Genomic DNA, 16,709 nt, shown 5'->3' on the forward strand with positions numbered 1-16,709 from the left:
CCCACTAAAGGGATTATTCTTATACCACTCACATTCTGGCATATAAGTATGGCCGATGATATAATAATGCACAACAGCCACAAAGCAAAAGTCGAGAGAATGACGCTGCCAATGCGCCGCATTTCAATGGTGCACTTGAACTTGCACTTGACATGCAAATTGGCGATGCGATAACTGCGATGCAACGAGGATTCCCTCCACTAATGAGTCGCGTAAACGTGGAGATTGGCGGCATCCATTTCGTATGTAAACGTATTATTAATTATGGAATCTTGTTTACTCAAGAAAAATGCTCCATAGAAGCGAATTTATCTAACGAACTAAATAGTTCGATGGTCCGAAGATAAAGCTTCTAAAAAATGTAATGCTCATGGTAAGAAATCTTTATGACGAATGATTTTAAAAAGAAAACTGAACAAATTTTTAAATTCTGTGCTCTTTTCATATAAATATTTTTTGGCCTTGCCAGCTATGCTTCTGTTTTAGCCTCGATATTTTCTACATTTTCTATCAACTTCTATCACTGTGTTGCAATTGAAATAGTGTTTGCCCAATTTCCATGATAAGCTTCACGATCGCCTTGTTGCAAAGCGGAACTGACCTGCAATTGATTGCAATTGATCAGCGGCTCTGGGTTGTCAAGTGTGTAACCCTCAAAATGCAATTTGTTGTCGCTGGACGCAGCTTCCTTCCTGTTTCCCCTCGGAGATAAACGATAAACGGCTCGTTCTGGACGCAGTAATTGCGATTGCAATAGCAATATCAACAGCAACAGCAACTGCAATTGCAATTGAGTGTTATTTTCGTGCAACGAGGTCAGCACGCGAAAAGCACTTTCCCAATTTTCAGCCGATCAATGCAAATCGGAAGTGGCAATGTGTGTGCTAATGTCAAACGTGTAGAATATTCAAACAACCAAACGAGCTGACAAATGCATTGAGCAAATGCAAATGCCGTCAATGTGTTGCTGTTGTGTTTGCAGTTGTTTTTCGTAGTGTTTGCTGTTGTTTGTTGTTTGTGTTGTTGCAGCTGCCTTTGCTGTGTTTCCTTGTAATGTTGCTGCTGTGTTTGTTGATGTTGCTCGTGGTGTTGTTACTGTTGCAGCCTGTGTTGTTGCTGCTGCGTATGGAGTTGTTGTTCTCGGTCTTGCTGCTGCATTTGCTGTGTTTGCTAGCAATGTTGCTCTTGTGTTTGCTCATGTTGCTCTTAGAGTTGCAGCTGTTGTAGCCTATGTTGTTGCTGCTGTGTTAGCTGTTGTTGCACATATTGTTGCTGTTGCTGCTTATTGTGTTGCATTTGTTGTCGCCTGTGTTTTCGCTGCTGCGTCGAATTGTTGTTCGCGGTGTTGCTGCTGCATTTGTTATGCTTGCTAGCAATGTTGCTTCTGTGTTTGCTCAAGTTGCTCGTAGTGTTGCTGCTGCATTTGAAATTGTTGCTCGTGTGTTTGCTGTTAGTGCAGCTGTGTTTGCTGCTATTGTTGCTGCTGTGTTTGCTGCTATTGTTGCTGCTGTGTGTGCCTGCTGCTGTTGCTTTTGTTGTTGTTGTAAACTGTAGTTGTTGCTGGCAACGCAACAAGTTTCGTGTGTGTTGCCAATAAGTTGTCGCTGCCGACGTCGCTGCTCTCGTTCGCCGCCGTCCGTCGAGCACTGTTGTTGCTGTTGTTGTTGTTGCTGTTGCTATTGGCTTTTCGTTGTCGTTGTTATCGTGCGTACTTGGACCGCTCAATAACGCCGCTGTCGCTGGCGCTGCCGCTGCCGCCGGCCGCCTGCTGCTGTAAACACGAAAAAAGAGGCAGAAAAAAAAACAAAATTGAAACGAAAGCAGAGGGTATTTAACCGACCTCAAATCAATTTGCAATTTCAGTCGATCTCCGCGTTGCAGCGTTGCATGAACTCAATTTAGCCGCGTGCGAAACAGAAAGTTTACACAAGTTCAACCGAAAAGCCTTACGGAAATACACTTACTTAGGAAACGGGCAACAAACAAGCAACAACCAACAAGCAGAAACAACGGCAACAACTTGAACTCGAAAATAACCCAAAACGCAGTCGAAATTGTTAATTGAACTTTTATTTATTAACTTTTGGCAAATCGGTGTCAAGCGCGGCCTAGAAAAAGAAATAAAACGCAAGCACAGGCGACAAAACGCCCCAAACAAATTCCAGGCACGTTGCAGACGTTATTACGCAAACGGCGCTATAAAACACACTCCAGCAACTGCTGCTGCAACTACAACTACAACTAAAGCAACTAGCAACTAGCAACATTGCCAACAGCAACAGCTGACGTTCGATGAGCGTTTCAGTTTGGATTACATGCTGACCAGATGCACATCTTGGCTAATCGGGTCTATCCTATGTAAGGTGCAGCTCCCGCAGCGAGCTTTTCCCCACTGAACTTGAAAGTGAAAGTGAACGCGAGAGAGAGAAAGATAGATAGAGAGAAAGAGAGCGGCGAAATTGGGAAGAAATTGCGCTTGGCTTGGTCAGAAACAAAAGAGAGCAGAGCCAAAAAAAGGGGAAAGACAACATTTCGCTTTTGCTGGAGTGGCCAAAAACATCTCAGAGCATCAGCCAAGGTCGTTCGTTGGAGCCATGAGCAGTCCCATGGATCAGGCGGAGCAGGTGTACGAGGTGAAGGCGCCACATGCCGGCGCAGAGGGTCACACATTCCTCGTGAGTCCCGTGGATCCCACTCCGATCCTAGCACCCATTCTCACCGCTGTGCCGGTGATGAAAGCGCCGGAATCACCAGCTCCCATGGAGAAGGCCAACGAGGTGGAGGAGCTGGATGATGAGCAGCCCAGCTGCAGTTCCCAGGCGGTGGTGCCACTGTCCTCATCGCTGCCCTGCAAGCTGCTCCGCATGCATGCCAGGCGCTCTGCCCAGGCACTGCTCCACCAGATGGAATCGATGGACTCTCAGCTGGGCAGCAGCAATGGCAGCACCTCGGAGGATACTTCACCCTCGGCTCCACCCATGTCGCCCACCGATCAGCAACTGGTGGACGTGGGCATGGGCTCCTCCATTGGGGACTCGGATGAATCTTCGGAGGAGGGCGATGAGTTGAAGCCACTGGCCGTGGACAATCACATCATAAACGAGGTGGACTTAACCGAGCGCCAGTCTACGCCACCGGCCGTCTTGAGTGAGGCAAATTTGGAGAAGTTCCGCAAGCACCAGATGGATAACATCTATTTGCATCCCAACTTCACCCTGGATGCATCTCCGCCTCCCGCGGTCGCACCGGCCAACTCACCCGTGCTGGAAGCCAAGAGAACTCATCGCTCGTTCCTCACCATGAAGAAGGAGAAGGAGGTGGAGCAGCCACAGGAGAAGGAGCAGGAAGTGCAGATTCACCAGGAGGCGGATACCGAACACCAAGGACCCAATGAGATAGATACTCTTGATCCCTCACTCATTCCCAGCGAGGAGCTGGCTGCCGAAATCACCGAAGCCGTGGAGTTCTACTTCTCCAACGAGAGCATCCTGAAGGATGCATTCCTGCTGAAGCATGTGCGGCGCAACAAGGAGGGTTTCGTGAGCCTCAAATTGGTGTCCAGCTTCAAGAGGGTGCGCCAGTTGACGAGGGAGTGGAAGGTGGTTGGAGATGCAGTGCGTCGCAAGTCGCGCAAGATCGAGCTGAATGATGTGGGCACCAAGGTGCGCAGAATCGAGCCGCTGCCCAGCTTCGATGAAACCATGCCCTCTCGCACGATCGTCGCTTGTGATCTGCCACTGGACAAGTTAACCATCGAAAAGGTATCGGATCTGTTCTCACCCTGCGGCGAGATTGCCCTCATACGCATCCTCAAGCCGGGCATGGCCATTCCCGTGGATGTGCGCCAGTTCATGAACAAGTATCCGGAACTGCAGCAAAAGGAGTGCGCTCTCGTCGAGTACCTGGAGTCCTCCTCCGCCAGGGATGCCCGTCATCTGACTGGTCCCTTCCAGGTCTACGAGATGGTGGCGCCCAAGAAGAAGACCGGCAAGAAGGCAGCCGTCATCCAGATCGCCGCTCCGGTGGCCCGGATGGTGGAGAACTATCGCTACTACAACGACGCCAACTACGAGAGGAGTCGCGGTGGCAGCTTCTCCGGCCACGAAACAGTTCCCGATCTGCGCTTCAAACTCAAGCGCAACAACTCGGACTTCCAGCCCAGCTACTACCAACAGGGGCCCAGCTACCATGCCAATCCGTATCAGCATTATCAGCCCCGTGGGAGCATCGGCAGCCAGAACCAGGAGGTGGGTCCCACCGGTTTTTTCGGCTATGGTCCCAGGCGATACAGCAACACATCGACGATTTCGGCCAACACAGCGGCCGCCTTGGGCGATGTTTCGCCTATATCTTCTGCTGCCAATGCAGGCGCTAATCCGATGGTGTCTGGTATGAGCAATCTGCAGCGCCGCCTGTCCAACTGCTCCGAGCAGAACTTCACACCAGAAGCCAATCCTTCGATGTCGCGAAGGGCCAGCAATTGCTCGGAAACGGGCGGAGTTCCCCAGCGACGTGACTCGAACTGCTCGGAGAGCTGTCCCTGCTCCAGAAGGGTCTCGGACTTTGGTCAGACCACGGAGACCAGTTACCGAAAGACCTCGGTGTGCTCCAATGGCAGTTGCCCGGGCAACAATCAGAACCAGGAGCGTCGCTTCTCGAACGGATCCATGCAGTTCGAGCGAACCTTCTCGAATGCCAGCGAGAGCAGTGGCTTCTATCGTCGTCCTTCGAACGATTTCAACATCGAGCGTGAGTCCATTCAAACCGATCAGCTGGTGGGTGGAGGAGGCGGTGGCTACCAGGTGTGGCCACGTCGTTATTCCAACAACTTCCAGCAGCTGAGCAGCAAGCTGGCGGCATATGACAATGCCCAGTATATTGGTGGCAGACGCATATCCACGGACTCGGGATACGATCGTCGCTGCTCCTTCGGATCGGAAGGCTTCGATGGATCGCCACGATCTCGCACCGGCAGTTTCCTTAGCAACTACAAGCACGGCGGAGGCGATGGCTACGATGGCCAACCGAGATCCCGTACCGGCAGCTTCCTGGACGGATCGCCACGGTCGCGTTCCGGATCGTTTGCCCAGCGCGCTGCCGAGAGCCTGGTACGCACTCCCATGGGTCCAGATGGTAGCAAGGGATTCGGCCAGAGGGCCAGGAAATTCGGACAGGCCATATCGCCCGTGAACTAAACTGGGCGCATATTGTTGATTAATTTTAGTGGGAGTATAGAAAGAACTCTGTTATAGAACTCCGTTTTAGAACGGCTAATCGTATGTGAAATTAATGGCTGTACACTGTGATGCTGTTCAACTTGTTAAAAGTCCCACATATACACCATTATACACCCCCCCAACACCCCCGAGCACCGTAGCCCAACTTAGGTTAGGAACAGATACCTATAGTTAACGAATTTTTATCACCGAACTTTCCGAGGGGTTTCGTTGGATCACGTGGAACTCTGCCAGCCCTTGATATTATTTTTTTACACCTTTCTTATATGAAACATAACATAACAATCACTGCCAATAGCTTAAGAAATGCAACACAGAGATATAATTGGTTTGGTAGACACTTAGGATTATACGTAACATAATCAATATATATGATTGACCATTAACCAGTTGGTAGATTGTAGGTTATAAACATCATTGTTGTGTTTGAAAAACTATAGAAATAGAATACGGCCCCAACTATATTCGCAAAGTCTCACCGGACTTCTATACGAGTATATGCCTAGAAATATCCTCACGAGTTCACAAAATATTCCTGGCGACTTGTATGCAGATTTAGTATTCTTTTATTGCCTATAAACATTTTTATTTAGCTTGCAATTAGGTTAGATATAGGATTGTCACACACCCATAACTCAAACGGCTGCCATAAAAATCAGTTATAGAATTGCGGCCATACTAAACCAGATGTGAGTATTACGGATGTAATTCAGATTGGAATGAAGAAAAATTTAATTAGATTCTCAGGTCATTAGGTTTAACATTCGAGGGGCAGGCAAAGGTGATTTCCACATTTTCCACCCAACCCACTCGCAATTTTCGCACCTTTTTATTTTATTTGTTTTTATTTCCACACTTTTATTAGTAATAATTAATAATTGCATATTTAGATGTAGGAAACTTGGTTGTCCTCCGGCGAATGAAAAAAAAAACGGAGGAAACAGCAAAACGGATTATTACAGGAGAGAATAAAAATATTTTTCATTTTTAGCTTTTAATTTCGATTTCTTACAGACGCATTGGTCTGTAGATGCAATAAATTATATTATGCGTGTTAACCATAAATAAACTTATTACAAACAATAAACAAAAAACGGGGTTGCATTTGGTCCAGGGTATTACTATAATTACACCACAATGGTGAACTTGAAACGGAGCTTAGCTAACAAACTTGCTGTCTTTTTGCCAAATCATTTAACGAATCTTGCGCAATTTGGCTGCCCGAAATTGAAAGCGAAATTCGCGCCACTCGAGAACCGAAGGTAACTAGGCCACCAAAATAGTCGACAAAAAATCGGCAAAATATTGGTAGGTATATATGGATATAGTAACAGCAAATCCCAACCAGTCTGCCTTGCCTGTGAAAGCAACAATTTGAATTTTATTGAATAATATTCGTAATTTCTGTCTTCGCAAAGTGACATGAGCGTGACGCATGCGCCCCCAACTCATGTTTTGGATTTTGGTTACTGTTTTTTGTATTTTGTTGTATATCTTTTTTAGGTTTTTTTTGGTTTTTTTTTTTTTTGGATTTTGGCGAACTCGCCTGCGGTTCATAATTGTTCATAAAGCGGCCGTTAGCATTGTTATTGCCTTGTCTCCAGCCTCTGGGGCTGAATTTCGAGTACTCATGCCTTAATCGTTGCCGTGCGTGCGATTTTTTTTGCGGTCCCAAGGTATTTGTTGTTCACTTTTCAGTTGAGTTCATTTTGCTCGATTTCTGTTTCTGTTTCTTTCGGCTTCGATTTATTAAACAATTTCAATGGCCATACACTCGTACACTGGCTCGTACACAAGTGAATGATTTTTCGCACACACGCATCTCGCTGCGCCGCGCCGCCCACAGCAGCCTGACTTTTATACTTTAATACTTTTTAGCTCCTTTTTTATTAACTTTTTTTTTTGTTATGAAAACCAGTTTTTTGCGGGGCGCTTGGCCAGCGCACTGAACTAATTGTCGCACAATTTTTCACCGCGTGGGCAAAATTCAAAAGTGCAGCCAAATATACGATCTAGCCAACGGGAAGCATTTTGTGCGTACACCATTTTTGTTGCATAATATTTTCGTGGGGCAGGATAAATACATATATCGCAATATGCATGCCCCACAGACTCGTGTTGTTGTAATCACATGGCTGGGGTTCAAACGATCGCTTGATTAAGCTTCCTGCCGCTGGGGCTTTACTGCCGAATTCCCTTTTAAATTTATGCTAATTAAACGTGCTCAAACAGGAACCGAACGCAAACCAGTCGAACTTCATGTGCTTACCAGAACAACTTGCACTCATTAAGTGAGAGTTCATCTCCAGCGGTTTGGGGATAAATATAAACCCTGTGAATTATCGCAGTGGAATTAGGCATAAATTAGCTGGCAGTAGATAGCTGATGGGTGTAATTTAAATATTTAAATATATTTACATAAATCTTCTGAGTAAGAAACGTGTTTTACAGATCGCTTTTATTTATATTAAGCGGACTAGGTAAAGCAATGCAAAATGTGAATGTAATGTTTTTAATAAATGATTTCTCTCTGTGCATCACTAACCTTAGACAAGTCTACGCTTTTTTGGCAAGACCGCGCATCCTTGGACGAGCTAAAAATGTCTCACAGCACTCAATGATTTAATCTCTGACAGGCAGAACGTAGAACGTGGAACGTGCCGTGTGGCAAGCCGCGCGAAGCTGCCTCAACCTTGACCGTCATTCGCAGGCGACAGAGTAGCGAGAATCGAGACGGGGGGTGTAAGCTCTTCGCACGGCCATCGGGCGTATACGCGATTTCCGGAAACTGCACGCTCTTTCCTTCGCCATCGACGTTGCGCCAAGTCATCTTCAAGTTCAGAAGGCACGATGAATTTTATTTATAAATAAAAGTAACCTTAGTCGCCGTCTCAATAAAGCGTACTTGAAGTGCGCGTAGAAATTTCCGCACCACATTATTAACGTTGCCAGTCATGTCGGCGAAACCACAATTGTCAGCCACTCAGTCATCCGTTCGTATTGATGAAATGCCATATTGTAAGCCAAAAAAGCGTAAGTATACGCACCGCTGTCTCAGTTGCATGAACAACAACGACAATGCTGACCTCAACACGTTCGTTCTCACTACGCAATTGCCTAAATCAAATAAATACGCTAGAGCATCAGAAATCAACAATTACACATCGGACTTTCGCACGCAAGGCGAAAACTAATGATACATATATGTATGTATCTAAGATTGCGCGTTGGTTCTGGAATATGCCACATTTGATTTCGGATGTGCGGACTTTTCATAGCTTATCAATTAGTTAATTATATACAAAATACAACCAAATATAATAACTTCAGTTAAATTAAAAATATTCCATTTCTTGTAATATTCTCTGTTAATTAAGTTTGGGCAATAGTATCTTTTAAAATGATTTAGAAAATATTTGTAGTGAAAATGTTTTCTTTGGAATTAATTTTGTAAGGCATACGGGGAAATATTTTCAGTTCCACATTTTGAATTTGGCGCCACTAGCACGAAGAATTGAAGCATACTTTTCGGCGCCATAGGGAAAACAAGTTGGCAGCGCCAATTCAGAAGCGCACGATACTGCATACTTTTCGGCTCACTAATTTAAATAAATGAGCAACAATTGGCGGGATATGTGAAATTTTTTTAATTTCATAAAGTTAATTCCTAACTTTATGAATTAATGCGTGTTTGTAAGAATTTCATACCGCCCGTACGCTTTAAAATAAAAATCCATTTCAATTATATATTGATTGCTTTTGTGCTATTTTTATTTCGCATGTTATTTTGAAATACTTTTGTCTTTTGGAGCAAACAAACAAATTCAACTACATTGGCTCGAGGGGATTCTCCTTTTGTTTTTTTTTTGTTCTGGGTAAGACGTGGGAGGGGGAGAGGAGAGGGGAGGGGAGTTGCCTACGACTAATATGTATATTTTAAATATAGCTTTCCACATCCGTTAACTTAACATTCTTAGGTATTTTGTTGTTTTGTGTGTGTGTGTTTGTTTTTGTCCGCTAATTAATTAAGGTATTTGACTAACAATTAAAATGTAATCGAGGTACTATTAAATTAGACACATTTGCTAATGCTCATAATTTGCGTATTGTGCATGCAATTTGACTATCTTGTGTGTTTTTGGGGCACTAATTGGACCCATCCCCATCGCTTTCACGTTTAGACGAGGCTTATGCTAAGGCCCATTGGTAATCGCAGGCCAGCGAGTTGGATTGAAGCTTGGTGGGAATTTTGGTGGCTGTTTGCTTGTTTGTGGTGGCTCTGCGGTTCCAGTGGCGCTTCCGCTTCCTGCACCACTTCCAGTTCCGCTCGTCCATCCACCTCCTCCTCCTTCTCCTGCTGCTGCTCCTCCAGCTCCATTTCGTTTTCCTTATTCTCCTCGTGGGTAACCTGATAGCGGGCAGTGGGCAGGACTTCGTATATGGCGGTATCGAATTCCAGCAGTATCTCGTCTTCATCGAGGTCCCGCGTCCAGCGCGGCCTCTCTTTGAGGGGACTCATGATCTGCGGGAGTTTCGAGCAGGCGGGGATTGATGCTGCTGACGATGCGGCGGCGGGTTCTTCCCGGCTGAGTGTGGTGCCCAGTCGCCGGAACATGGCCACTACTTTGCCATCCACACTGGGCTGCGGGAATCTTTGGTAAGTGGGTGTGGCATTTGGATTGGGCATGGGTGTGGTGGCCACCTCCTTGGCCAGTCGCTCCACTGGTTTCCGGCGCGGCGCCACACACTCCACCTTGCAGATCACATTGCTCCTCTTCTGGCCCTGTGGCCGCAGGCAGAAGAACACCGACTGCTGATTGCGCTTCTTGGGACTCCGTCGCATACTCTCCAGGCAACACTGGCGCAGCACACGGCTCATCCGGCTGACGGAGGCACTGCGTCTGCTGGCTCTTCGCTTCGCGTAGACTATGGGCGCGGGTGTGGGATTGACTGGAGCTTGGGGCTGTGGCTGGGGCTGCGATTGGGGCTGCACTCGCACCATGGGGCGAACCATCGCCACCGGACGCAGCTTCGTCCTCTCCTGCTGCAGCACACTGTTGCCCATGTGGGAGGGACTTTGGCTCTGGCTTTCGGCCTCATTGCTGTTGACCGCCTGCAGGGAGTGCCAGTTGATCAGCCAGTTGTTGCAGCTGAAGCAGAGGAACTTGTCCTCATTCAGGGGCTGAAAGTGCAGATACAAGGCATAGATGAGTACAGGATGTTCAACAATTGGTAAATATACTATTAAGTTTCGCTTTCTTTTCCATAACTATTGCCAATCATACAGATATCTATTCAAACCCATTTGGAATTCTAATTGTATTGATGGGTAACAATTTAATAAATTGCTTACAGTTGAGCATTGCAAGTGAAGGGTAAAACGACATTAGAAGGAACCGAAGGCGGTTACATTGTAACTTGCGGTGCCATCAAGGCCAATCATTTATTGATTATGGCCATGAAACCATGAAACCGTTAGGGTCATCAGGACGTGGCCTTAGAAGGAAAATTGACCCAAATTCGATTGCGTGACTAGCAATCCGAAGCCAGGCATAACCACAGAATAAACCTCTCGAAATTTACGATACGCCTATGCACTTAGTGATCGCGCTCGACACCCGACCACTAATGAGCATCCAGCGACAGCGAGAGGTGCAAAAAAAAAAAAAAAATAAAAAACCATAACAATTCCGAAAAACAACTGCCAGACGACCCGGGCATATTAATTACCCAGGCAGACCTCAGCATTCCAGGAGTATCAATAATTTTGTGCACCTGCCAGCAAAACTAAGCGCCCCGCAGTAGCAGCTGGTCCAAAAGGAACGGTCCAAGAGGAAACCAGTAACCAGTAACAAGCCAAAGGGACATTCGCTGGGTTCGAGCCTCGAAGGAAACTCGTTTTGGCCAAGAGCCACGCGCCCTATCCACACACACACACACACACATATACACATGGAAAAAATAAATATTAATGCCGAAGTGGAACCGAAGCGGAGAACTGGGTTAAAACCCAACTATGACGACCATTAGGCACGCGCATGCGCGACAGCTGCTCCGAAAAATTAGATAAAGGTGATCGGGGCGAAAGGATCGGTCAACATGGCAGAGGAGGGGGGGAAAGGTTGCGGGGTAGCCAGGACCAGGATCAGGAGCGATTGTGGCTGCCTGTTTACCTTTGGCTGCGGCGCTGAATAGGTGTGCTCCAAGGGCCATGTGTAAACGGTATAATAATGCAAATTGCAGGCCAGGTGCAAAGCAGACAGAAATCCACACACACACACGCACGCACGTCGATCGCAGATGTACTGCGAGAAATTGTTGTGCACTTCAAAGATCTGTTTCATATTGCCACATGGACAAGTATGATTGAAAATACTTCTATTATTTTCAGAGGAACTCTTCAAGTTGCAGTTACTATTTGTGCGTATAGAAAGTGGTAAAGCTGTTTTTCTTTGAGTGCACAGGAGAGGGGGTGGGGGGCGGCAGTCTGATAAAGTAATTGCAACTGGAGTTTATGGCACTGTCATTCAGAACTTGAGCTTATTCACAACCCGGCGAGGGTGTACTTTATGTGGGGGTGATCGGTTGCCAGGCTACGATCGGTGGTGCACGGCAGGTGGTGCATGCCCACCATATACGAGTATATATAGGGTTTCGCGAAAGCGGTTCAAACGAATTTCTAGCGATGGCCAGGGGGTTAATTTATCTAAGTGTAAAGAGGGTGAGCTTCTGATATTGCGGGGTAAGCAGGGGGTTTTTGTTATTATGAAATTGTGTAGCGTGCTTCAAGCACTTCGTAATTAAATTGATTACCACACAAGCAATGCTAGTAAGCAATAATGTTTCAATAAGATGAAGTTACACATCTATTCCGAAAGTGCGTTGAAATATAATCTACCAAATATAATCTACCATATGCCCAATATTTCTACACACTATGTTAGCAAACACTTACAATTGTTTATGTTTTTATAGGGCTTCATTTTCTAATCCAATTGCAAGGAAACCTTAGAACAAACTATTCCCGAAAAACACCAAACTAAAAGAAGACCTTTAAATGGAAGTCCTGTCTAGTTTGGTACTTTGTTTCGGCACTTCGAGGACTTCGGCCGGGAAATTCGGGGATTTGAAATCACCTATGTACACTATACTCCAGGGGTAGATCTTTTGTTTGGATTTGCGCAGTTTAAGAAACCGGAATTTCTATCTAAAGATATTTGGCATCCTGAGGGTTCAACCAGAGAAAATCCCTTCGTCTTACAAACAATAAGCTGTGAACTCGCATCCAGGTATGCGAGTTCAATAGTTGATATGCGAAAAAACTCACTCGAGAACATGAAGAAGGCATAAAGAGCTGCAGAGCAGAGAACTTAGGAACCCTGATGGGTTTTACTGAGCTGGAGTGGAGTTGTGAGAAGTTGAGTGCCGACCGGCAAATACAGCTGTCGTTTGGGATATGGAAAAGAAGCGGACGAGCAGAGCGGGTTCGTTCGTTCGCTGCCCGCAGAAATTGGAGCAATCTCAGCAAATCCACCGCACAGCTGCCCTTTCAGCAGGTTTGTGTACAGGCGGTACAGGATACAGGTAGTCATGGGTCACTTGGACGAGGAGTGCCTGTAATCCGAGACCCGAAACTCACTTCCACAGAAAACGAGACCAGGATCTCCAGCCAGGATCGATTTCCCTGGCCACCTTCCGCTGTCGCATTTCCCACACACACCGCACTGCTCACACACATTGCATTAGAACAAGCTGTTCGAAATTATGGGAAGGGAATCGAACTAAGTGGCACATATGCAAAGTGTCCAATTACCAAAAGGATGTCAGGGAAATGCATCAGCTGCTTGGCGACAGGATATGCAGTTTAAGGGTCACAGCGAAAGGTGTATATACTACTACTATCTAGTGGAGAGCTGTAAAGGATTTCAGAACTTCCATCAAGGAATCGATATTTCTGAAATTTACTAGAACTTAGAGCTAAGCACATAACTTCTCATCTGGAGACATAACTTCTTTAATATATACTACTACTCATCTAGAGACATAACACCTTTGATAGATACCAATACTCCTAGAGACATAACTCCTTTGACGGATTAGGAATTATACTTTAAAACATAAGAAAACTGCGCCCGAAATCAATCATCAAATGGCTTGCCACATTTTTGCCAGTGGGCGGATGCTGTGGGGCAGTTACCTTTACCTGCCTCTGGAATCGCGCCCATTTGCCGCCCAGCGAAGTTCATCCCCTTTTAACCCAAAAAAAAACACACACACACACGGATACACGCGCAGAGGGAAAAGTTTGTCCGAAGGACGCTCCTTCGTTGCATGACTCATTCGCCGAGTTGCCCCAATATCGATTTTTACACCCGCCACCCCCTCAGCCGACTGGCTGAGTTTTTTTTTTTCGAATCCCATCTCAAAGATGGTAAAAATCCATACCTGAAACTTGAATTTCGCCTGGATGAGCTGGACGATGTTGGGTCCGGAGCGGGGCTCGTAGATATTGATCGTCTGGTTGGTGTGGCAGCCGCAGATGAGGCAGGTGCGTTTCAGGTATTCCGAGGAGGCGGCGGGGGCGGCGAGTGCCGCCGAAGGATTCGCCTGCTGCTGCTGCTGATTGGCAGACATCCTGGCGATTTTTCCGCTGCCTCTGACGTCACCAAAGGTCGCACTAGCTTCTGCCGATTTTCGCTTTTTCGTATTTGTGTTTCCTCGACTTTATTTTGGGGTGGCGCGAAAATGTGGCAAACAACAAATGCCAAGCGGCGTACGCGTGCGAGAGAGAGAGAGAGGGGAGCGAGTGAGAGCGGGTCAGCGAGCTACGGAGCGGCACGTCCTTCGCGTTGCACGCACAAATTTCGAATGAGCCTTGCTTGTCCTCATCGCATTCTGTGCACCACTTTCAAAACTGCTGCCTGTGTGCTGCCAGATCTGGCGAAAGGCATGCGAGAGTGCCCAGCGTTGTCGTATCAGCGGAAAAAGAGGAGTAAAGGTGGGTAGGTAAGGCACTTAATAAAAGTCATGCAAAATATATTATATTTACTTATTGTATCGCAATCAAAATATAAACCAAAATTTACCAATATTTATAAATATTTTTCAAAATTTTATTTTCAAATATTATTTCTTGGCTTGGCTTGGTTGGAATCAGATTATATAGATTATATACCATGTACCATATTACCTGAGACCAAGCGACGTGCTACTTCGCCTGCACTGAAAGAAAAGGCCAAAATAAGGGTGAAAACAAAGAGGCAGCATATGCTCACATTTAAGGGCGCCAAAAGGGATGTTGAGTGCTAGAATGACTAGTGCGAGTTCTGGAACAGGAAATGTTTAACAAAAGGCAGTGCCAGTGGAAATACGAAGGCAGAATTTTCACAATTTAGCCACAAACTGAATCCCCTTAAGTAAAATAAATATTTAAAAAAAATACCTAAGCGCTGAAGAACAATTTTAAAGCTCCGTTAATATTTAAGTATTAAATATTTCAGCTTAGTACAAACCAGATTTTGTAATTCCCCTGCGAATCGCTGAATTCATTGAACAGAGCCGCGAAAATGCCATGAATGAATCTCAAAGTCCCAACGACTGACTAAGTATCTCCACATATTTTGACAACTTGACCTATCTGAACTTTCCACACTCCAGCTACCTCGCGTCCAGCCCTTTGGATCTGCTTAAGCTTCCCGAAGAAATCGGTCGGTGGCAGCTGCCATTGAGCGACAAACGCCGAATTATCATTATGGAGGACCTACCGGCTCAACGCTCAACACAGAGCCCATATCATCCGCAGCACGAACAACTTGCAGCATGTGTGCACTGCTCATTGTGGGCTCATCAACAGGCTGACTGCCGAGTGCAGTGTCTGCTGGTGCCCCCAACTCGCCGATCCTCCAAAACTCCGACGAAGCACCGACGGCAACGGCAGCTGCTCCAAAACACAAAAGGTGCGTTTCGGTTTTTTGTTTTTTACCCAATTTTTATGCGGCATTCGGGCAGCTCAATCATATGTTCGCTGTGTTGTAGCTCATTTTGAGCCGGTGTTGCAGCTTGCAACCGGATTTCTTCGTGGCGACAGATGTTTCTTCTCCTTTTTTCCTTCCTCCGAACCTTCTGTGTCCGCTCCTCCGCTCCTCCTCATCTTCGCTCCGATTCGCGTCGATCTTCTCAGATCACAGGCACTGGGTTAACTGGCGCTGGCCGCCGCTACTTTTACTACGCATCCTCGTCGATAGTAAACAAAGGAGTAGGGAGTATGGAGTGGGGGAGTGGCAAGTTTGGGGCAAGGAGGTTCCAAGCGCAATCGAAGCCCCTGATGAATGAACATGTGAATGGGACCATGCGAGGGAGTTGCGTGGCGAACGAATAATGTATCCGGAACTGGACCCTCGATCGATCGATTTCCGCGACATATGCGTATCAAATCTCTGAGATCCCAGAAAAGGAAGTGCTCAAGGTGCCTGCATGAGATATTGGAGATAAGAAAGGGATAACCAAGTTTTTTACAGATTTATGGTTCAGCATTTAAATAATTATCATCAAGATCTTTATTTATAATTTAAATAATTATGATCAAGATCTTTAATGTGATCTTATCATAATCTTTAAAGAAATAAGTCGTGTTATTTTGTAATCTCATTTTTAATACACTGCTCTCATTTGTTTGTTGACTTCTCAATTGAACACTAAAATAACTAAATTGCAATTGTAAATTAAATTACAAGTTATTTCGTTGTTGACCGTTTAGTAATGGTACGAAAGAATTTATTTTGTTATCTTGTATGCCATTCGACTTTGAAAGAAAATATATTTATTTAAAAAATAAATTCGCCTTCGAGTGTCACACTAGCGACATCTACCAAATCCAACTGCTAGTCGCAATCGAACAGCTTTCAAAAAGTGACCGTAGGTGGCGCCCACGATTCAAATCAAGGCGAATCCAGGCGGCGAAAAACTCATTTAATTTGTGTAGCATACTTTTCGTCAGTGATTGAATTTTCTTGGTTGGCATTCAGCGGCGATTTCTAAAAAAGTTCTTGTTTAGGAAATAAATGTTGGCTTGTGATAAACATTGGGAAAACAAAAATACAAATTTGAAGTAAATATTATTTACAACTTAAAAATGCTGTATACAAATTTTTAAAACGGTTTGTTGTATTTATCTATGATACGTTTTCTATCAATAATTATTCAAAAGACCCTTAAAGAATATATTAAAATTATTAAAAATACGCAAACGGATAATTCACGGATTGTCTACTACTACTACTAAAAATAGATTCGCTTGGCTGTCATTGGTCTTCTAAAATGAAAAAACAAGTTTTTCGTAATCTGTCTGTATCACTGATTTCTTGCTTAAGGGCTTTTTGTGACCAGATTAGTAATATGTGCAACGTAATATGTAATATGTAATATGTGCATATGTAATATGTGCAAATTAATGTTTGTACAAAAGTAAAAAAA

The 16,709-nt window shown here is 45.3% G+C and overlaps 2 protein-coding genes across 2 annotated transcripts; one reads left to right on the forward strand and one right to left on the reverse strand.

Annotated features, from left to right (window-relative positions):
- The first annotated feature begins 1,838 nt into the window (after window positions 1-1,838).
- Window positions 1,839-6,324, forward strand: LOC6530387. The gene has a single exon (XM_002091277.3). It carries the CDS (start codon window positions 2,595-2,597, stop codon window positions 5,193-5,195), a length of 2,601 nt encoding a protein of 866 aa, XP_002091313.1. The 5' UTR covers window positions 1,839-2,594; the 3' UTR covers window positions 5,196-6,324.
- A 2,655-nt stretch (window positions 6,325-8,979) lies between these two features.
- LOC6530388 (protein phyllopod) lies at window positions 8,980-14,102 on the reverse strand. Its single transcript, XM_002091278.4, has 2 exons — window positions 13,683-14,102; window positions 8,980-10,419 (listed from the first exon to the last, which is right to left on the reverse strand). The coding sequence occupies exons 1-2, from the start codon at window positions 13,869-13,871 to the stop codon at window positions 9,415-9,417; spliced, it is 1,194 nt and encodes a 397-aa protein (XP_002091314.1). The 5' UTR covers window positions 13,872-14,102; the 3' UTR covers window positions 8,980-9,414.
- Window positions 14,103-16,709: the final 2,607 nt, after the last annotated feature.

Source organism: Drosophila yakuba, chromosome 2R, assembly GCF_016746365.2.
Source record: "Drosophila yakuba strain Tai18E2 chromosome 2R, Prin_Dyak_Tai18E2_2.1, whole genome shotgun sequence".
Taxonomy (NCBI): domain Eukaryota; kingdom Metazoa; phylum Arthropoda; class Insecta; order Diptera; family Drosophilidae; genus Drosophila; species Drosophila yakuba.